The sequence below is a fragment of the Equus asinus genome, chromosome 5 (genome assembly GCF_041296235.1).
Source record: "Equus asinus isolate D_3611 breed Donkey chromosome 5, EquAss-T2T_v2, whole genome shotgun sequence".
Taxonomy (NCBI): domain Eukaryota; kingdom Metazoa; phylum Chordata; class Mammalia; order Perissodactyla; family Equidae; genus Equus; species Equus asinus.
In genome coordinates, this window is record NC_091794.1 from 90,425,778 (window position 1) to 90,445,914 (window position 20,137).

General features: G+C 42.0%; 1 protein-coding gene across 1 annotated transcript in view; it reads left to right on the forward strand.

The window, feature by feature from the left end:
- The window catches only part of SNRNP40 (small nuclear ribonucleoprotein U5 subunit 40), a 32,663-nt gene extending 13,942 nt beyond the window's left edge, over window positions 1–18,721 (forward strand). Inside the window, exons 5-10 of the mRNA XM_014837965.3 lie at window positions 2,743–2,865; window positions 10,165–10,285; window positions 12,141–12,223; window positions 13,451–13,512; window positions 17,383–17,486; window positions 18,217–18,721. Of these exons, the coding sequence (XP_014693451.1) occupies window positions 2,743–2,865; window positions 10,165–10,285; window positions 12,141–12,223; window positions 13,451–13,512; window positions 17,383–17,486; window positions 18,217–18,266 (543 nt within the window). The 3' untranslated portion in view covers window positions 18,267–18,721. The remainder of the gene's footprint in view (window positions 1–2,742; window positions 2,866–10,164; window positions 10,286–12,140; window positions 12,224–13,450; window positions 13,513–17,382; window positions 17,487–18,216) is intronic.
- The last annotated feature ends 1,416 nt before the right edge of the window (window positions 18,722–20,137 follow it).

The window sequence follows — 20,137 nt, forward strand, 5'->3', positions numbered from 1 at the left end:
CTTTCTTTCTCTTTTTTTTTTCCTGCTTATCTCCCCAAACCCCCCTGCACATAGTTGTATATCTTAGTTGCAGGTCCTTCTAGTTGTGGGATGCCACCTCAACGTGGCCTGACAAGCGGTGCCATGTCCGCAGCCCAGGATCCGAACCCTGGGCCGCCACAGTGGAGCATGCGAACTCAACCACTCAGCCACGGAGCCAGCCCCATTTCTCTCTCTCTCTCTCTCTCTTTTTTTGTTTTTTTGGTGAAGAAGATTGGCCCTGAGCTAACATCTGTTGCCAATTTTCCTCTTTTTGCTTGAGGAAAATTATTCCTGAGTTAACGTCTGTGCCAGTCTTCCTCTATTTTCTATGTGGGATACCGCCACAGCATGGCTTGATGAGCAGTGTGTAGGTCTGCGCCTGGGATCTAAACCCACGAATCCCAGGCCTGCAAAGTGGAGAACATGAACTTAGCCACTCCACCACTGGGCTGGCCCCAGCACTTGTTATTTTCTGTGTGTGGTTTTTGTCTTCTGTAATAACCATTCTAGCGAATGTGAAGTGATATCTAATTTTTGGTTTGATTTGTATTTCCCAAATGATTTATAATGTTGAACATCTTTTCATGTGCTTTTTGGCCATTTTTATATATCTTCTGAAGAGAAATGGTTATTCAAGTCTTTTACCCATTTGTTAATTGGGCTTTTTGTATTTTTCTTGTTGGGTGTAAGAGTTCTTTATTCTGGGGCCAGCCCCATGGCCTAGTGGTTAAGTTCGCACATTCCACTTTGGCAGCCCAGGGTTTCACCGGTTCAGATTCTGGGTGCAGACATGGCACTGCTCACAAGGCCATGTTGAGGTGGCACGTCACAACTAGAAGGACCCACAACTAAAATATACAACTAGGTGCTGGGAGGATTTTAGGAGAAAAAGCAGGGCAAAAGAAAAAAGAAGACTGGCAACAGTTGTTAGCTCAGGTGCCAATCTTTAAACAAAAACGAGTTCTTTATTCTGGTTACTAGACCTTTATCAGATATATGATTTGCGAATATTTTCTCCCACTTCCAGTTGTCCTCTCATTTTCTTGCTACTATTCTTTGATGTACAAAAGTTTTTTATTTTTATGAAGTCTAGTTTACCTGTTTTTTCTTTTGTCGTTTGTGCTTCTGCTGTCATATCTAATAATTCATTGCCAAATCGAAGGTCATGAAGATTTACCCCTATGTTTCATTCTAAGATTTTTATAGTTTTAGCTTTTACATTTAGGTCTTTGATCCATGTTGAGTTAATTTTTACATATGGTCTGAGGTAAGGGTCTAGCTTCACTGTCTTGCGTGTGGTTATCCAGTTGTCCAAGCACCATTTGTTGAAAAGACTGTTAATTTCTGTTTTTCTTCTGTTTGAGCCATACTTCTTTGCTCCTTTACATGCCTCAAAGTTTTTTGTTGAAAACTGGATGTTTGAGTAGTATTATGTGGCAACTCTGGAAATTAGATTCTCCCCAGGGTTTGTTGTTGCTTCTTGTTGTAGCTGTGTTTGTTTCATTAATTCTCTGAAGTACTTTTGTGAAGTCTGTATTCTTTGTCGTGTGTAGCCATTGATGTCTCTGTTTGTTTAGCTTAGTCATTTGCTAATGGTTCGGCAGAGATTTTCTTAATGAGGAGGAGGTGCTCTCCTGGTCTTTGCAGATTGGCTCTGTGTGTGTGTGTTGGGGCCGTTTACTATGCTGCATTAGCCTTCACTTCCTGTTGTGCAGAGCCTGTGGGCCAGCGAGAGGTGAGAGCGTGGGGCCTTCTCAGCTCGTTTCTGAGCATTTGCACAGCCATGGGCATGCGAGTGGCCTTCTAGAGTCCCAGGAATATGTCAGAGCTTTTCATGGCCCTTATTCTCCGAATTGTCCCAGTCCCCAGCCTTTCCTTCCTAGCTTTTTGGTTTGTCTTTTGTTTGCCCCAGCTGTTACCACTCTGCCCTGGGAGAGTTCCAAGTTAGGCAGAATAAAAGCAGACCCTGAGCTCATCCTTCAGGGAGCCGCTAGACAGGTAAAAACAACTACAGTGCTTTCAGAATAAGGAATAAGGTCCATTCTTCTCCCTCCGGTACTGGGAACCTATATGGAGAATGTGGGCTCTTGTCTTCAAAGCTGTGGCTGAGTAGGGGGTGGAGCCAGGGTAAGTTAGAACACTACGGAACTCTTTCACCACGACTCGGGATTTTTTCCTCATCAGGCGTTTGCCTGGTTGCTATAAACTCTTGATCAGTTTCTAGAGGCCTGATAAAGTTGATTCCGCCAGGTTTTTTGCCAGGTAATTTTATGCTTTTGTAGAGGGACAATCTTTGGGCATTCCCTACTCTGCCATTTTTGCTGATATAACCTCCTGTCTCCCTGTGTATTTGTTAATGTAAATGAGTTAGGATCTACAGTTTGAAAACACTGGTCTAGTATCCTTGCTGTGCTAAAAATATGTGAACTAAGCAAGTAAAGGATTTCCACTCTAAGAGAATGTTGATTAAGTGTGTTTATTCAAGCTTTAACAAAGGAGCCTGAAAATATAACCCAAGTGATTTGTTCCACCAACCTTTAGATATCTTGGCAAAATTGTGGTCATTTCCCACCATCCTGCTAGGATCTCCAGGCAAAATTTCTGAACGGTGCCCCTATTAAAGATGTGCTCACTTCCACAAAGTCCTTGAACTTAGGGGTGTACTGTGCAATTACTTTTTAGAGTAATGTTGCTATAGACTCTGCTGTTCCTCTATTTCAGCTTTGGGACATCCGAAAGAAAGCAGCCATCCAGACATTTCAGAACACCTACCAGGTGTTAGCTGTGACCTTCAACGACACAAGTGATCAGATTATTTCTGGTGGTATAGACAACGATATCAAGGTATGTTTGGTATTTATGTTATGTTTCTCTTTCATCTGTCTTCACTCTCAGAGGTGAATCTTCTCAAACTTCTGAGATTGTAGTAGCTTTACACTTAATAGCAAACTAAGAGGAAGATAGTAACTTAGATCTTGTTTTCTTTCTGTCCTGTCCTTGATGACTTCCTAAGTCAAGGCTTGCATTATAGCACATACAAATGCCATCAGGGACCAGGCAGTTAATGTGAAGTGTGAAGCCCCTGTGAGGGGACTCTGTGAAAATGAAGAGTGCATTCCATGTCTAAAGACATTTGAAACCTTTCTTTTTAACTACGTTAGCCTAGTGAGATAGCAGTGAACCAGTTTGGGATTCTCTACCCTAAGCTCTCAGTGTGTCTTTCCCTCTGAGACTATGAAAGGAACGTTGTAGGAATCTGTAGCTAAGAATGAGAGAAGGTAATGATGCTGGAGAAAGAGGCAATGGGGCAATAGGGTGTAGCTTAAGCTTTCAAGTAGTTGACGTGGATTCTAATCCCAGTTCTACCGTTTTCTAGTTGTTTGCAACTTCAAGCAAGTTCTTTGCCTTCTTTAAGCCTCTGTGTGCAGCGGGGGTAATAATAACAATAACATCTACCTCATAGGGTTGTTGTGGGGATCTTCCTTCAACTCTACATCCTCTTGTTACTGCCCTGTCAGTCCTCCCCTCATAGCCAAACTTGCTTGAAAGATGGTGATGGTGGTGATGATAATGGTATTATCATTGTCATCTAACACTTACATAATTCTTACTTTGTGACAGGCATTGTTAAAGCTTGACATTATTAATTCATTCAAGCTTCACAGTAACCCTGTGACATAAGTGCTGTTAATGCCATTTGACAGATGAGGAAACTGAGCTAAGAGAGGTTCAACAACTTGACCCAAGGTTATAAAGCTAATAGGTGATGGAATCTCAGTTCAAAACCTAGAGTTTGGTTCCAGAGTCGTGCTCTTAATACCTATGAGAAATCCCCTGAAGATTTTTCTACACTCACTGTCTTAATTCCCTGTCTCCCTTTTATTCCTCAGTTCTGTGTCTCTCGATCACTCCTCAACAGCCTGACTTTCACCTCCATTGTTTCATTAACCGTGTTCTCTTCAAGGTCACCAATAATCTCTCTGTTACTAAATCCAGTAGATCTTTGTATTCCTTTTTTTTGTTCTTTTTAAGTGGCTGTGACAGCATACTCTCCTGCCTTCTGACATACACTTTTCAGATACCTCTGCAAGCTTTCTCTCTGTGCATTCTTTAAATGTCATTATTCTCCGGAGTCCTTTCCTAGGTGCCCTTCCCTCCATATACCTTTTCCCTGTACAGTTCTCATCTACTTCCATGACTGTAATTGTCCTCTCTGTGCTGATGACTCTATAGTCCCAGCCCAGATCTTCAGCTGCAGAGCCCTGTATACAACCAGCTGCTCGGCATCCCTCACTTAGATGCCACATAAATACTTCAGAATTCCCCATTTCCAGAATTCAACTTCCCATCCCTTTTCCACAATACAGAGAATGTGGAATCAGAGCATGGGAACCTACTTAGATCATCTTAAGAACTAATGTCTTATTTCCCATGGTGAAGTTCGGCATTAGCTTTAGAATCACTAGAGGGCTTCCTGTACACGGGAGAGTAGGTTGGTGACATTAAGCTATGACAAGGTATTTTCATACTTCTAAGGATAGTGGTGGTAGTAGTAGTAGTATTTAAATTTGCATAAAGTGAAGTACAGTTCTATGAATTTTAATGCTTGCATGGATTCATGTGACTACCACAAACGGTCCAAAACAATTTCTATCACCTCACAAAATTTCATAGTGTTCCGCTATGTCAGACCCTCTCCCCATCCCTAACCCCTGCCAATTATTGACCTGTTTTTTCCTCCTATAATGTATCATCTAAATGGAATCATACAGTAAGTAACCCATCAAGACTGGCTTCTTTTAAGCTAGGAGAATCTGATGCCCTCACCTCCACTGTGGGAATAGACTAGCCTAAGAATAATACTCTTGTGCTGGTAAGGTCTTCTTGCCACAGATAGTATGGCTTACTCCAGGCTCTTTCTCTAGACTGTTCTGAGCCTTCTGAAAAACAGATATATTCAATTGTGCTGTACTCCTGAAGGGAAACCCAGTCCCTTTTTAGAATTTGAAGGTTTTCCATGTCTTTTGAGACACATCCTGGATGTTATACCTTCTCTTAGTGTAGGTCATTTCTGCAGATAGCTTATCCCAGTTGTTGTCTGTGATATATACCAATTCTGTTCTGAAATCCAAACTAATCTCAAATATTGGGAGTGTATAAAGATAGTACCATGAGTACAGCAATTATGTGCAGCATTAGCTTGTTTCTAAAATGTTGCCTTTCATATTTCCTTGAGAAGTCCTCTGGTTCTAGTTTTGTATAATTTGGTGAATTAGTTCCCAGTCACTCTATATATTTTATAACTTTACATCATAGCGTTGTAGTCTTTATCCTTCTAAACCTAAAAAGTCTGTATTCTGTCCAAAAGCATTCAAATTTTTCTGCCAATGCTTTGTTTTCAAGGATTTTTTTTTTGTTAGAAGTGAACACAGTATCCCCAAAACTGGGCCATCCTTATTGTGTACCTGATCAAGATGCCTGCCTTCTCTTGTCAGCATTGAGAGCTCCCTATTTGTGCACTGTGTATAGTATATCTTATTTTCAAAACCAAACCTCAGGATAGACTTTCCTGATTTGTCTACTTATTGACCTTAGAAGTTTTGCACAGATGTAAAAATTGCATTCAAATGAATATTTACTAAATCAGCTTTATTGGGAATAAAATTATAAAAATTAAGATAAAATTATTTGTTACAATTTAAATGTTTTTAGTAATAGAAATGACAGTTTTTTCAGTCACTCTTGATGTTTCAGTATACTTCTTCCCAGTGTTTTCCTGTGCCATAGTGTTTTGTATGTAAACATCTTAATATTCACACTTTAGATAAAATCTTCTATGAAGCTCTTTTCACTTAATAACAGTCCCTTGTCTGGAACAGCCCTGCCCTAGATATTACCCTGGCTAACTCACTCTTGCCTTCAATCTCAGCTCAGGTATCTTCTCTTCAGAGAGGATTCTTAGACAAAACTAGACCTTCCTGGTTCGTCTCTATCACATCACTCTTACCTTATTTGCATTGTAGTTAAAGTCACGTAGCATTATAGTTAGGATCTTTTTTCTCTTTTTTTCCTCTAGTTTTATTGAGACATAATTGACATATAGCATTGTATTCATTTTAGGTGTACAACATGATGATTTCATATGTGTATGTATTGCAAAATGATTACCACAATAAATTTAGTTAACATCCATCACCATCTTTTTTCTTATGGCGAGAACTTTTAAGGTCTACTCTCTTAGCAACTTTCAGATATATATACAGTATTGTTAACTTTAGTCACCATGCTGTACATAACATCCCCAGAACTTAGGATCATTTTCTTGACTCTGCCACTTAATTGCCAGCTATGTAATCTTAAGAAAGTCATTTAAGAGGCCGGCCCCATAGTGTAGTGGTTAAGTTTGGTGCACTCAGCTTCAGTGGCCCAGGTTTGTGGGTTCAGAGCCTGAGTGGTGGTACTCAGGTGTAGGCATGGACCTACACAACTTGTCAGCCATGCTGAGGGAGTGACCCACATACAAAATAGAGGAAGATTGGCAACAAATGTTAGCTTAGGGCAAATCTTCCTCACTGAAAAAAAAAAAGAAAGTTATTTAACCTCTTTGAGTTTCCGTTTCTTATCTCTAAATGGGAATAATCAGCCTACCTCATGCAGTTTTTATATGGATTAAATGAGTAAAGAATGTACTACTCCCAGCAACATGGCAGTTACATAGTAACTGTTCAGTATGTCAGCTGCCATTATCATCATCATTTTTCTTTTCTTATTAGAATATCCAGTAATGTAGTAAACTAATAACCATGTCACTGGACATTGAGACTGTTTCATATGTATCATTATCACAAATTATACTGCTGTGGATATATTTGTACATGGAACTTTTTCCGTATCTAATTATTTCCTTAGAATAGATTTCTAGATAAAAATTCATGTGTTAACAGGTATAAGGATGTTTCCTATTTTGGATACAGGTCACCAGATTGTTTTCTGGCAATAGCAGTTAATAGAGACAGTATTTGAAATAAGGTTGCTATAGTTGTTTGACTTCATTTTGCCCCTGCATAACTAAGGGGAGTGCTGGAGAGATGTGACACCGTTAGAATTTCAGTCTTCTCCCTATCTAACAACACCAGTTCTTACATGCTTACGGAAGAGTAATGGCCCCTGGACCCAGAAAGACTCTTTATTGTCCTCTGGCCCTCATAAATTTCCTTAAAAATGCAAAAGAGAGGCTCCTCTTCAATCAAAAATAGACTCAGAGAATATCAAACCTGAAAAGGACCCTAGGCATGTAGTCATCCGTCTTATATTACAGATGACTAAAGCGAAGCCCTAGGAGGGTAAGTGATTTGCCAAGATCACAGAGTCTATCACTCCGTCAGTGGTAGAGCCAGACCAGAACCCTGTCTCCAGGGGCGAGGAATCTCTCCACTCTGTCAGATTGCCTCCAGTCCCTTAACAAGGGCCTCTGAAGCACTTCAGTGCTTACCAGTCTCGAGCACGTGTTCGACAAGCCCCTGCGCTCCCTCACCACACTGGGGTGCTCCTGGAAGAGCATGGTGTGTTTGCTTCTCAGTCTGTCACAGAGCACTGCCTGTTCTCAGAAAGGGGTGCAGGGAATGGGAGCCCCTGGTAAAATCTGAGGGGAACAAGTTCCATGTGTGTTTGTGAGCAAATATGCTCTTCCTGCCAACCTCACAACTTTCTTCTGGGGACAGGATCAGGGAGTCAGAGGAAAATGAACAAAAGAAGGAAATGTGCCTCTGCTTGATGGCTTGAAGGTCCGACTGGTACTTCTTTGGCATTTCTTAAAATCCTGAGCTCTAGTCAGAGTGGGAGTTCAGTCAGTGGAGTTTTTTTGTTCTTTGTTTTGTTTTGGTTTTTTTAACGTAATGGATAAGGGGGTAGAATAGATCCTCATTGGTTTTCCAGGCTTTTCTCTCATCCCTTCAGTTATCTGGGCCAGAAGGATCTTTCTAGAATGCAGATCTGGCCAACTCATTCCACTACTCTGAACCCTTCTGTGGTGGCTCCCCAGTGAGGGAGATAAAGTCCAAGCCAGGCATTCAGAACCTTTCATGAGCTGACTTCTGCCTGCTTACCTCTCAAGCATCGTCTGCTACCTCTCTTTGCCTAATGCCCTACAATCCAACGATTTTTTAGTGCCTCTCTGCTTTTACATATTATTTCTGCCTGGGAATAATCTTCCCCTTCATCTAAGGAAAAAATACCTCTTTCTTCTTCCATAGCCTGCCGACGTGCTTCATTCTCTGTGGAGCCTTCCCTTTCTCACTCCCATCCCTGTACCACTGGAGAGTTAACCCCTCTGCCCTCGGTGCTGTTGCCCCTCGTACAGGCCTCTCATCACGTGTTTCCATGTCTGTTTTCCCTACTAGACTGGAAGCTCCTTGAGACCAGAGACTGTGTCATTTTTTTTTTAATCTCCAGCAGTGCCTGTCATTAATCAGATGCCCAAATGTCCACTGAACAGCTGATTAGGACATTTGCAAAGTGTTTTGCTTAAATTAGTGCCCTGCTCACTCTCTTTGTGGCAAATCCCAGATACGTTTTGGCTCTGCACGAACAGTGTATGCAGGCCTCAAGGAAGAAAGTCTGGAAATAGCACCCACGTGCTGTGAGGGACGGCAAATTTCATTCTCTCCTAGTTGTTACGAAGCTAAAGATTTTGCCAATGCCTTCTCTGAAGAGGAGGAACACAGCTTGAACAAAAAATGTCGGCCATTTCAAGCTTTCCTGATTATTGAGGCAGCAAACATCCTGACACGAAAATGATTGTGTATCAAGTATGTTGGGTTCCACACATGAGTGAGTTATTGATGGAGAAAGTGGAGTTGTCTGTCTTATGTGTTGCTTTGACATAAAATGCTGATCTCATTTCTGGATGAGGAAAGTGCCTTGATTAAAGGGACAGCAAAAATAATTTTTCAGTTAGAAAATCTGCATGGCAATATTACATCAAATTTGGAGGAAATTTTGTGGAATACCAATGACCTTTACAAAATTGCTGTTCTTTTTCTATGTGACATTCCAGACCATTTCTATTGTCTTTAATCTATTTTTTACATAATTGCAGTCTATGTAAATATAAATACTGTTTTGTATTTTCCTTATTTACTTAATAGCTTATTATATAAACATTTTTACATTTAGTCTTCAGTTATTTTTAGGAGTCACTTAATAATAGCTACCAATTATTGAGGGCCTGCTGTGTACCAGGCATACGGGCATATATGTGCTAAGCATTCTATTTGTAATCCTCACAACAGCCATAAGAAGTAAATGTTGTTATCCCCGTCTTACAGACCAGAAACAGGTTCAGAGGGGGTCAGTGGCCCAATAACCATAATTGTTAAGTGGCAAAGACTGGTTCAGTCTGGCCCTAAATCTCCGTCTTTCCATTCTTCTGTATTACCTCTAGCATGGGAACTCATAGTGTTGCAGTGTGCCAAAATGAGCCATAACTTAATAAACCGTTTGTGTTCCCTGTCTGACATTGGGTTATTTTCAGCTGAACTGTTTCTCTTACCTTTCCTACCCAGGCAACAGTGAATCTGCAGTTTATTTTTGTTTAAATAATTATGCTTTTCCATGGTGTGTATATATGTATATGTGTGTGTGCAAAAACATATTATGACATTAAATGAACATTTTTAAGCCTCTGTATTTTTGCATATTACCTTGTTGTATACGTTTTACCTGAAATCATGCCCTTTTCAAATGACATGTTTACTTGTTTTATATAGTTCGAATAATTTATTTTTAATTGCTAAGAATCATAGTTAAAGCATTTTAAATGCTACTTAGTTTTTAATTCCTAATACATTTTGTTATGATTTGAAAATAACCTCTATAAATTCTATTATTTTTTGTTGAACTTTACCTTAATACTTGACATTCATTAGTTTGTCTCTATCTAGTCAAACATAGTAACTTTGATTCTCTTTTTAGAAAGATAAGGATTTTTTCCTTTGATAGAAATCATCTATTTTGCGGAAACCTAGTACTTGGCCCAGAGCCAGATTAAGAAGGGATAGCAATTTCTCCAGGCAGTTGACTCTGGTAACTTTATTTCTTTGCTGTTCACGATTTGATTTCTGGGAGCACCTTTTTGTTTTGCAGGTCTGGGACCTGCGCCAAAACAAGCTGACCTATACCATGAGAGGCCATGCAGATTCAGTGACTGGCCTGAGTTTAAGCTCTGAAGGCTCTTACCTCTTGTCCAATGCAATGGACAATACAGGTAACTTTGGAGAGGAAAGCTCTCCAATGCCCAGTCTTTGTGGACCCTAAATAAAGTGGGCGTGGGGTGCTAGAAATGTGTGTTGGGATAAATGAGGGTCCACAGAAAGAGACAAGGATGGCTTGCAGGTTTGTTTCCACCAGGGCAATTAGGAGAACATATTGTAATAGAAAAACTTTGGAAGAGATAGTCAAGAAGCCAAGATTGTAGTCCCAGATCTGCCGTCTAATCCATGAGCAACTTTGCGCATAGCACTTCTCTCTGGGCATCAGTTTCTGCACTGATACTATAAAAGGACTGGACTTTACTTTTAAGGCCCATTTCAGCTCTGGCGTGCTATGAATCCAAGGCTGTGGATTCAAGCAGGGTGCAAGAAACTCTTGGTGATTCGTGTATTAAAAAAGGCAAGAGTCTGGTGGTGGATTCAAGGTGGTTCTCAAGCATTTTCAGAGAGCGTCAAGCCTGGGTGATCAGTAGACCTCTTGATATCTCAGTGGTGCTCTTTCTGCTGGTGTGTCTTCCCTGCCTGCTCCAAAACATTGATGTGATAAGAGGGCCTCATTAAAACACTTCAACAGTCTGGATTTACACAAACACACACTCTTGTCCTTTCTTTACTTGTTTTTGAGTTGTTGGGTGGGAGAATGGGTCTACATAGCAAAAAAGGAGGATGACTTGTTGGGTTATATGCTTAATTGGGAGAGTTTGGAAATGCCCCTCTGGCATAAAAATTTATAGGTTTGTCAGGAACTAAAATATTTTCACTGATATTTTGTAACAAAAATAGTGCCTAGCACTCAAAGGGTGCTCAATACATATTTGTTGAATGAATGAACATCCTTACCTTCTAACTGTGTTCTCAGCTCAACAGCACACTGACATGCATAGCTTCACCTTTTTATGCCTGACTTCAAAGATTGTTGTCATTTTGTTCACACTCAAATAAAACATCTCTCAAATTCCACTATAGGTATAGCTTTAGTTAACAATGGCTATAGCCACTACTTACCATGGGTGTTTATAAACTATCTTGGTTTCAATGGATTTCCCATTGATTCATTCTAGCGTTGTTCACAGTAAGGAAAGGTCAAATTCCCTAAGTGGTTATTAAAATAATAATAAAGTTTTCTTTTTTATGGCTATATAGTAAAATTACAAATTCTTTATTTTTGTTTATTGCCTCCAATCTTTTAGAGCCCTTTCACATATATCATCTTATTTGATCCTTAAAATACCCTTTAAAAAAAAAAATCAAGTGGTTTTCTCATTTTACGTAGGAAACCAAAATACAAAGAACCTCACTATTTACCTGATGTCACTTGTATATACCAGGGCTAAAATCAGACTCAAAGTTTACTCTTTCTGCTTCTTGGTACATTTGACAATTTTAGACTGTCAGGTGCCCCTATGAGCAAAATTAGAAAAGGTGAGTCCTGAGTTTGGCTTTTATAAAAGATTGATTGTCATAATAGTGGTCTTTAGGTTGTCAGATCAAAGCTTTGCTAGATGTGGCTCCTTGGGTTGGCAGAGGAATAATTTGCAAAATGTTTTGTTGAAATTAGTATTACACCCAACTACTTTCTTTGCAAATCCCCAGGAGTGTGTTTGACATTTTCCCTTCCTATCCCCTCAGCCTTCTTCTTTGCCCTTAGTTCCTGTTAATGGAACTTGAACGCATTTCATTCCTGTTAGAAAAAGAAAAGAACCTTTCCAGGTAGCAGGGTACCATGTTGGACCTCCCCTACCCAGGAAACAGCATCTGTCATTGATATCATTGATAGGATACTGATTTTAGCTGGATTCTCAGGAGGCCTCTGGCTGAATGCTGTTTTGCTTTATTTGTGTGAATTTGTAGTCCGGGTCTGGGATGTCCGGCCATTTGCTCCCAAAGAGAGATGTGTGAAGATATTTCAAGGAAATGTGCACAACTTCGAAAAGGTGAGTCCTGCATGGCAATGGAGTTTCACCATCCATTTGATTCAAGAAACATTTAAAATGATGCTAAGGCACAGTGTTTACATATATCAAGTCATTATGTTGTGCATCTAAAATGAATACAATGTTGTGTCAATTAAATCTCACTTTAAGCAAAACAAATAAAAAAAAGATGGTGCTAAGGATAGAGAGCAGTAACTACTAAGGGGCTCCATTCCAGTAACACTGTTCCCCATCAAAACTGTTCTTGCCAGGAATAAAACTCACAGAGGCATAGGGGGGAAGGCAGTCACAGAGATGGAGAGTGGTGGGGCCAACCCGCAAATACAGGACTTCTGACTAAAACCAGACAGTCTTATGCTTTTAATTCCTTGGAAACCATGACCCTCTTAGGTCAGTGTTAGGTTAGGCGTCCAAGGCTATTACCCAGATGGCCTTCCTCACCCTCCCAGTGACCAGCTATTAAGACCCCTGAGAATGCATCCCTCCCTTCAGTAAGCACCATGGCCCAAGTTCTGAGAGAGAGAGATTTTTTCTAAACCCTCAAATCCCTGGTCAGCTCTTGAAAGCAGATTTTCCTCCAGATAATTTGTTAATAGAGAATAATGTCTTTCTTTTGAGAGTCCATTGAGATTCAGTTTCACTTTATAAATCAAATCCTACTTTTTATTGGACTTGGTTTTATTTCTATTTTCCTTCAAGATAAATACACGTTTTTTTCTTTTTCTTTTTTGCTGAGGAAGATTTGCTCTGAGCTAACATCTGTTCCAGTCGTCCTCTGTTTTGTATGTGAGCTGCTGCCACAGCATGGCCACCACCGAGTGGTATAGGTCCACACCCGGGAACCAAACCTGGGTTACCAAAGTGCAGCACACCAAACTTAACCACTAGGCCATGGGGCAGGCCTCCCAGAAAAAATTTTTAGTGAGGATCAAGATAAACAGGGCAAAGGAGGCCTCCATTTGTAGGCAGAACAAAATTTTGTTGCCTGGTTCACTCTAATTTACCATAAATTAAGCATTTTCTACAGTTGGTTTTTATATGGTATGAAATAACAAAGTATGCTGTCTTGGGCCACAGAATACAAGATAATTGCCAGTCATCTTTCTGGGGAGAATAATTAAAACTCGACTTAAAAAATTTAAAGTCTCTCATTGATTCTCTAGTCTAATAAAGAGGGATTTGGTATGTTACTATATTTGTTGCACTCCTGCTTATTTGTCATTACAGAATCTTCTGAGATGTTCTTGGTCACCTGATGGAAGCAAGATAGCAGCTGGCTCAGCCGACAGGTAAGGGTCACTGGGTGTGAGGTGAGGAACGCTGTAGCTCTGCAGGTGTCTTATGTTTGGTACTTGAAGTGCCGGTACCGAGCTAGAGCAGATGTGGAGTTAGAGCTGTCCTTAGAGGTGAAACTGTGTGCGGTAGGAAGGGTTTAAAGATCATGTCAGCCAAACATGTCATTTCCACCCTCTTTGGACACATTTTAGACCTGGAGGGTAAACAGTTTCTTTGATTCTGTTGAATTCCTTTTGCCGTGATCATAAAATTCAGCAGGCGCCAGTTTTCCTCGTCAGGTTCCTCTGCGATGCTGCAGTTCATTCCGGAACATGCTGTGTCCTCACCTCCCCCATCCCGGCAGTGCTGCGCTCACGCTCGCGTGGAAGTTTCCCTCTTCTTTGATCCCGGTGCCTCCAGGCTTCTCTCTCACTTCCCCTCTTCTCCGTTGTCCAAACTCTGTATCTCTCCAGTAATCACCTCTGTTGCGTGTATCAACTTTCCCTGGCTGTCTCTCCCTTACCTCTTGGGCATAACTGATTGCTCTGTGCTGTCATCACGTTTTATACATCTAACCTTTATTAGCATTTATTACCTCTTACAGTCAGACATAGTGGGACACGCCCACTAAATTATCTGCTCCAAGAGGTCAGGGAATGAGTCTTAGTCATCTCTGAGCCCAGGGCAGTGCTTGACATAAGCACTTAGTGAATATTACATGAATGGATTCCTAGCTCAAGGATGGCAGTCGTGTTTTACCCTACCTCTCAGTTCGGCTCTGGGTCATGGCTGCCTCGTTGGGGACGGTTCAAAGCTGGGTCTGGTTCACTGGGGGAAGTGCCCTGATTGCTGGGTGGTGGGCGTGGCCACATGTGGGCCAGGTCCTTTCCTACCGTGAGCTGAATTAAGAGACTGAGGCTTTCTTAGCTGTCAGTTTAAACTGTCTAAGGCATTATGTGATGAATTAGAACCAGAAGGGAGAGAATTCTTCTGTCAGATGCTGCTGTATTTGGTATGTCTATGGCAACCTGTACTTGGGAGGAAGTCAGAGGTTGAAGAGTTGAACACTGTTGAATGGTGAGGAATGATGAGGCCCTCTAATGGCAAACTGTTGGTTTAACTTCCCATTGGGAGAGGTCTTAACCCTGTTCAGCCTAACCCTTCATTCTCCCCATTACAGACTTTCCTGCCTCTCTGCTGAACAGGCACCGTCCTGTAAACAGGACGCCTTGCCTGGGCGAGCTCGGGCTTCCAGCACATCCCAGGGTCTTCTGTTGGGGCCCTAGCACAGCCACAGGGAAGCCTCACAGGGAAGCCTTTCCGTTTGTGAACAGTGCTGAATGTAACTGAAGGTTCCAGAGTCCACCTTTTTTTCCTGGCAAGTTTAATATCTGGAAAAATCTGTAGAAAAAAGGGTCCAAGTGAAACAGTGCCGCATGGATGGTTTGAGTCCTGGCAGTTTAGAGAGCTGCCTTGAAGAGGGAGTCTAAGGGATGTTCAGTTGTCGGGTTACTAAAGAAGACCTTAAGAAACGGGTCTCCACAGCCTAAGGTGTCTTGCATTCTGATAGAGTATTCTAAGTGTTTTTATACAGTTTTCAGCAGAGATATTGTATCTTTCCTATGTAATTAGGCGTTTCAGTGATATTTGCATAAGCTTTTCCTCTGAGCAGTTTATTTGTGACATTGGCCCTTTCTGACTTTCTGTGTCCTCTCCTCCCTCCCCACTGTCCTTTAAACCTTACGTGTGGACGCATGGCTCTGGTCTGGGGAAAGCCTGTGTGGCTGCCTGCTGGGGCTTGGCCAGATTTCACAGCCACCTCGCCAGCTAGCCCCAAGTCAGCGGGCAGCTGTGTTACATAAAGAGCCTGGTTCCTGCTGAATGTTGCCATGCCAAAGTGAGGGGCGGACAGGGAACCCCTCTAAATTTAGCATCTAATTGGCGGCCATGCAGAGGGAGGCCTTGAAGTAAACCCTTGGACATCTGGGGTTCTGCTGGCTTTTATGTGCCTGGGAAATGTACCCTCCTTCTCCGAAAACTGCTTTTCAGCTTGGCCTGGATTTGGCAAACTGCCCCTCTCTACTTGCAAATCACCTGGCTCCTCCTGTTCAGACTTGAAACCCTTTAGCAGTCCTATCAAGGACTGCGGGGAGCCTGGCCAGTCTCTCTGCCATGAGTCATTTGGTCAGCCTGTTGACTTCACGCGATTCTCTTTTGAGAGGACATTCATCATAACAGGAGCTTCATTAATTCTGTGTGCAGCACTTGGCCTACATTATCTTCTTATTTCTCTCCACCAAGCTGTGAGATCAGTATTATCTCCGTCATTACAACTAAAGAAAGGGAAGCTCAAAGAAGCTTAGTAATAAGTAATTGTCTGAGGTTACTTAGCTGTTACATAGTTGCATTGAGACTTGAACCCAGGTCTTTCTGACTCCAAGCTCATACACTTTTTCACTATGCCACACTGCCCTTAGCTGGATTAGTGAGGACCGTTACTTGTGCGTGGCAGGAAAGAAGACAGTGGGGAGAGCATGAGCATCACAGGAGTCTGTAGACAAATTGGGTTCCCGCTCCTCTTCCATCCTCTTGGAACTTTGATTTAGTTCCTGTGGAGCCTCCCCCTGAGAGCTAAACGGTGTAATTGAGACCAGAAGTGTAATTTCGCATCAGAACTAGGCATCAAGGACTCGTGACTATACCATTTAAGGTGGTTGACTGAATAAAATAAATATGTAAATAATTTTTGTAACCTGCTTGAAAACCACCAGCCCTTTAAATTTACCAACAGATTATTTTTGCATGGTTATATGAAGATAATCTCTCTTTATTTTACCCTTCAACTTGAAATGACCCAAGTACGGTTGAGGGCCACAGGAACTTCTTTTGGTGGGAGGAGCAAGGTGTTTGAGGGTGGTAAGAGAAAGAATACTGGACTATATTAAGAGTACTAATTTTAGTTTGGCCACTGATGGACTGCGTCACCTTGGAAGAGTCACTGTACTTTAGTTTCCTTGTCTATAAAATGACTTTAGCTGGTTTCCACTGACCACTTCCCCTGCTAGAATTCAGCATTCTTTCTGGCCATGAGTTCAGTGCAAGCTTTGGATTGTGTGTATATTTGGGCCATGTTTGTATAGCAGAAATGTCCCTTCCCTTCTCTGAGCTCTGTGCTTTGAATACAATACCAAGAAGTTCAGGTGGATCTGCAACCTAGGCTCCCACCCTGCCATGAATTGGGTGACCTTTAAGATGTGCCTGGATGCACATGAGGTTAACTACAGCCTAATTATATCGGATGTTCTTTGAAGAAGATTTCTGTGTGAAGTCCGTAGGGAAAACTGTTTGTCTTTCTTCTCCATTTTCTTTCCCAGTTCAGAAGCTAGTGTTTGAAAATACCAGTAATGCTTATATTTTTAGCTATTCCTATTTCTCCACCCAGTTACTCAAGGGCAGGGTCCATGCCTCATTCAAAATCTGTATTCTTAGGGCCGGCCTGGTGGCGCAGCGGTTAAGTGCACACGTTCTGCTTCAGCGGCCCAGGGTTCGCCGGTTCAGATCCCGGCTGTGGACATGGCACCGCTTGGCAAGCCGTGCTGTGGTAGGCATCCCACATATAAAGTAGAGGAAGATGGGCATGGATGTTAGCTCAGGGCCAGTCTTTCTCAGCAAAAAGAGGAGGATTGGCAGCAGATGTTAGCTCAGGCCTAGTCTTCCTCAAAAAAAAAAAAAATTTGTATTCTTAGTTTCTAAAATCTAGAACACAGTTCAATAAATATAGAGGCAATAAACAAATCATTGCTTCCATTTCCCTTAAAAAGCCATGCCTCTGCCCTACCCTCAGTTCTGGGAGGCCTTACCCTTGCTCTTCATGATGCTTGCAGGTTTGTGTACGTGTGGGATACCACAAGCAGGAGGATTTTATATAAGCTGCCCGGCCATGCTGGCTCCATCAATGAAGTGGCTTTCCACCCCGACGAGCCCATCAGTAAGTCTAGGGAGGGGGGAACTGTGGGAATCTCCCTAAAGGGGCCTTGAGAATGCAGGGACAGAGGTGGACGTCTGTTTTATGTGAATTTCCATCCAGTCTTGATGGGTGTCATTGACAGTCCCACCTTTGTTCTAAGTGGTGAGGGTAAGAACAACGTTCCATTTTCTTCTCACTCTCAAAGGGAGGTTGGTTATTCTTCCTATTTCTAGTTCTTTTGAGTTTACTTCAAGTCTGTGTTTCAATGATGTATTTGGATAAAAAGAATGATATTTCTTACTATTCAGATATAGATTGCAACTTAACATAGATTTTATTGTCCAGCTTAACTAAATAATGGGCCTTGAGTTTGAGGAGGAAGTGCAACTTTCCCCAGGGCTAAGTGTAGCAAGCAGAAGCGCATTTACAAAATGACTGCCACAGGCGTTGTTTCTCCTCTTCCAGGATGACTGAGGTCTTTTTCTGAGGGCCTGACTGACAAGGGACATGCGGATTTAGAGCCTGATGATGTATTCCCCTGAGTCCCGTCCACCCTTGTGGTTTGGAGAGGGCTTGGATTGAAAAGCCAGACTCCGGGTCCCTGTGAATGGTGTTTAGGAGGAGGGGAATTTCAGCCAAATCGAATTGCTCTTTTATACCAAAATTGGCTCTTTACACAAGAGCCCTCGAGCACAACGTCTCCTTGAACCTTCGTTATTCCCAGTTGTCTTCTCTGTTCTTTTCACCTCAGTTCTCTCAGCATCCAGTGACAAGAGACTGTATATGGGGGAGATTCAGTGAAGATACGGAGTGGAAGACTCCAAGGCTGCTTGACCTGGAGGCCTCAGACTGCGTAAGTGGCATCAGATGGTGCCCGGGCCAGCATCTTCCCTTCTGATGAAGCCTGTTACTAGCCAACACTGAGGAGGTGGCCGTGTTCCAACCACCACATGTCTCCCGTTTCACCAGGGTGACTAAGGCAAGCTTCCAGTGGCCTCTCAACACCACCTGCCAGATTTCAGGGACTGTTTGGTTTTTTCCTTTTTTTTTTTTAAATGAGTTTTCTTCAAAAGGACAGACATTGGTTGGTTCGTAATTTCCTGTTTTCTAATCCAGGCCAAAGACAGGGAATGTGACTGAAATTTGTTTGATGGGGATTTTTTATTTTTAATTCAATAACTGGCTTGTATGATATTTTCTTTCTGTATTTCTCTGAGTTATTTTGTATTAAAAGCCAGATAGATGCCTTTTGACAAGACTCGAGTGGACTGGATTTCTTGCCATCTTGTCTGGGAGGCTTGACCACCGTGAATCTGAGCGGGGCATGATGTGGCTGGGGTACGGTCCGTCTAAACTTCCAAGAAGCTATTTACTGGGATGTTTGAGGGGTTTCTTCCCTTCTCTGTGTTTTTAGATTTACTCACTCCTGTGAAAATGACAGAGAGATAATAATTATTTTTCAGTAACAAATCCCTTCCGCTTCCTAGAAGCATAGCAGTCAAGAGGGGATAAAGAAGGTCTGAAAGAACCCGGTTCTCACGCACAGTCTTTAATGAGCAGGGTCTTTGTCCTCTCTGCCTCCTGCCAAAGGCACTTTCCTGAGCAGCAGTCCCTACACTCAGGGTGTCTAGGGTGGGCAGACTGGATGTGGTCTCAGCTGGTGGAAGTGACATGGCTGGAATGCTGCACGGAACTTGGCTCAAGAGGAGTGTGATAAGGTTTTGGTGGAGCTGGGCCATGACATTGTCTGAGACTTTTTTATGATTCTCCTTGCTTGTCTATCTTTTCCTAAACCAACAGGCACATTGAGAAATGCTCTTAGTTGCCTTCTATCCCCGAGGTACAGGTTCCCGTCTCCCCAGATCACTGGCTGACTGTACCAGCTACAAACCAGTGGTAATGAATTCCATGTGGCAGTAGGGAGGGGAACGTGTCGTTTCCAGGTCTCCTGTCTCAACACGGAGGTCTTCACACCTCTAGCCTGGGCTGAAGATGGTTGATTTTATACTTTAGCTCACAAACCTGGATATTCATCTTAAGTTATTAGAGAGAGGATAGTTTTAAGTGAGCATATGTTCAAGTTCATTTAACTCATTAATGAAGGAACCAGTGTAATAATAAAGCCGTCAAACCAATTACTTTTAATAGAGTGAATGAAGTTTGAATAAAGTGCACTGGAAACAGAAAGCAATTTATTGTGCCTAGGAGATTTAAGGAAGTTTCACAGATTATGTGAGTATGCTTAGGTTGAGACTTAGAGTCTAGAGCTTTCTAGGTGGACAAAGAAGTGTGCATTCCAAGAACCAGCAGGCACATGCCTGAAAGCCTGGCAGGTTCATGAACCAGAAGAACTTAAGCATGGTTAGAGGTGGGGGCAGTAAAGTTGCAGAATTAAGTAGGAGCCAAATCCTGGAGAGCTTATACTTCGTGTACTTGATCCTATAGGTTGTGGTATCCTAAAGTGTATTCCACAGAACACTGTTTCCCAGGAATGTCAGATACATGGGGCATAAAGATCCCGTGCTCAGATACGTTTGGGAAAGACTGGGGTAAATAAAGCGAAACTGGTTTCTTCACTGCAGAACTGCTTGGAGCCTTTAATATACAAAGTATAGTGGGATCGTCAAAGGATGACTCAGATTTCTGGTCTAAGCAATAAGTGTATTTACAGT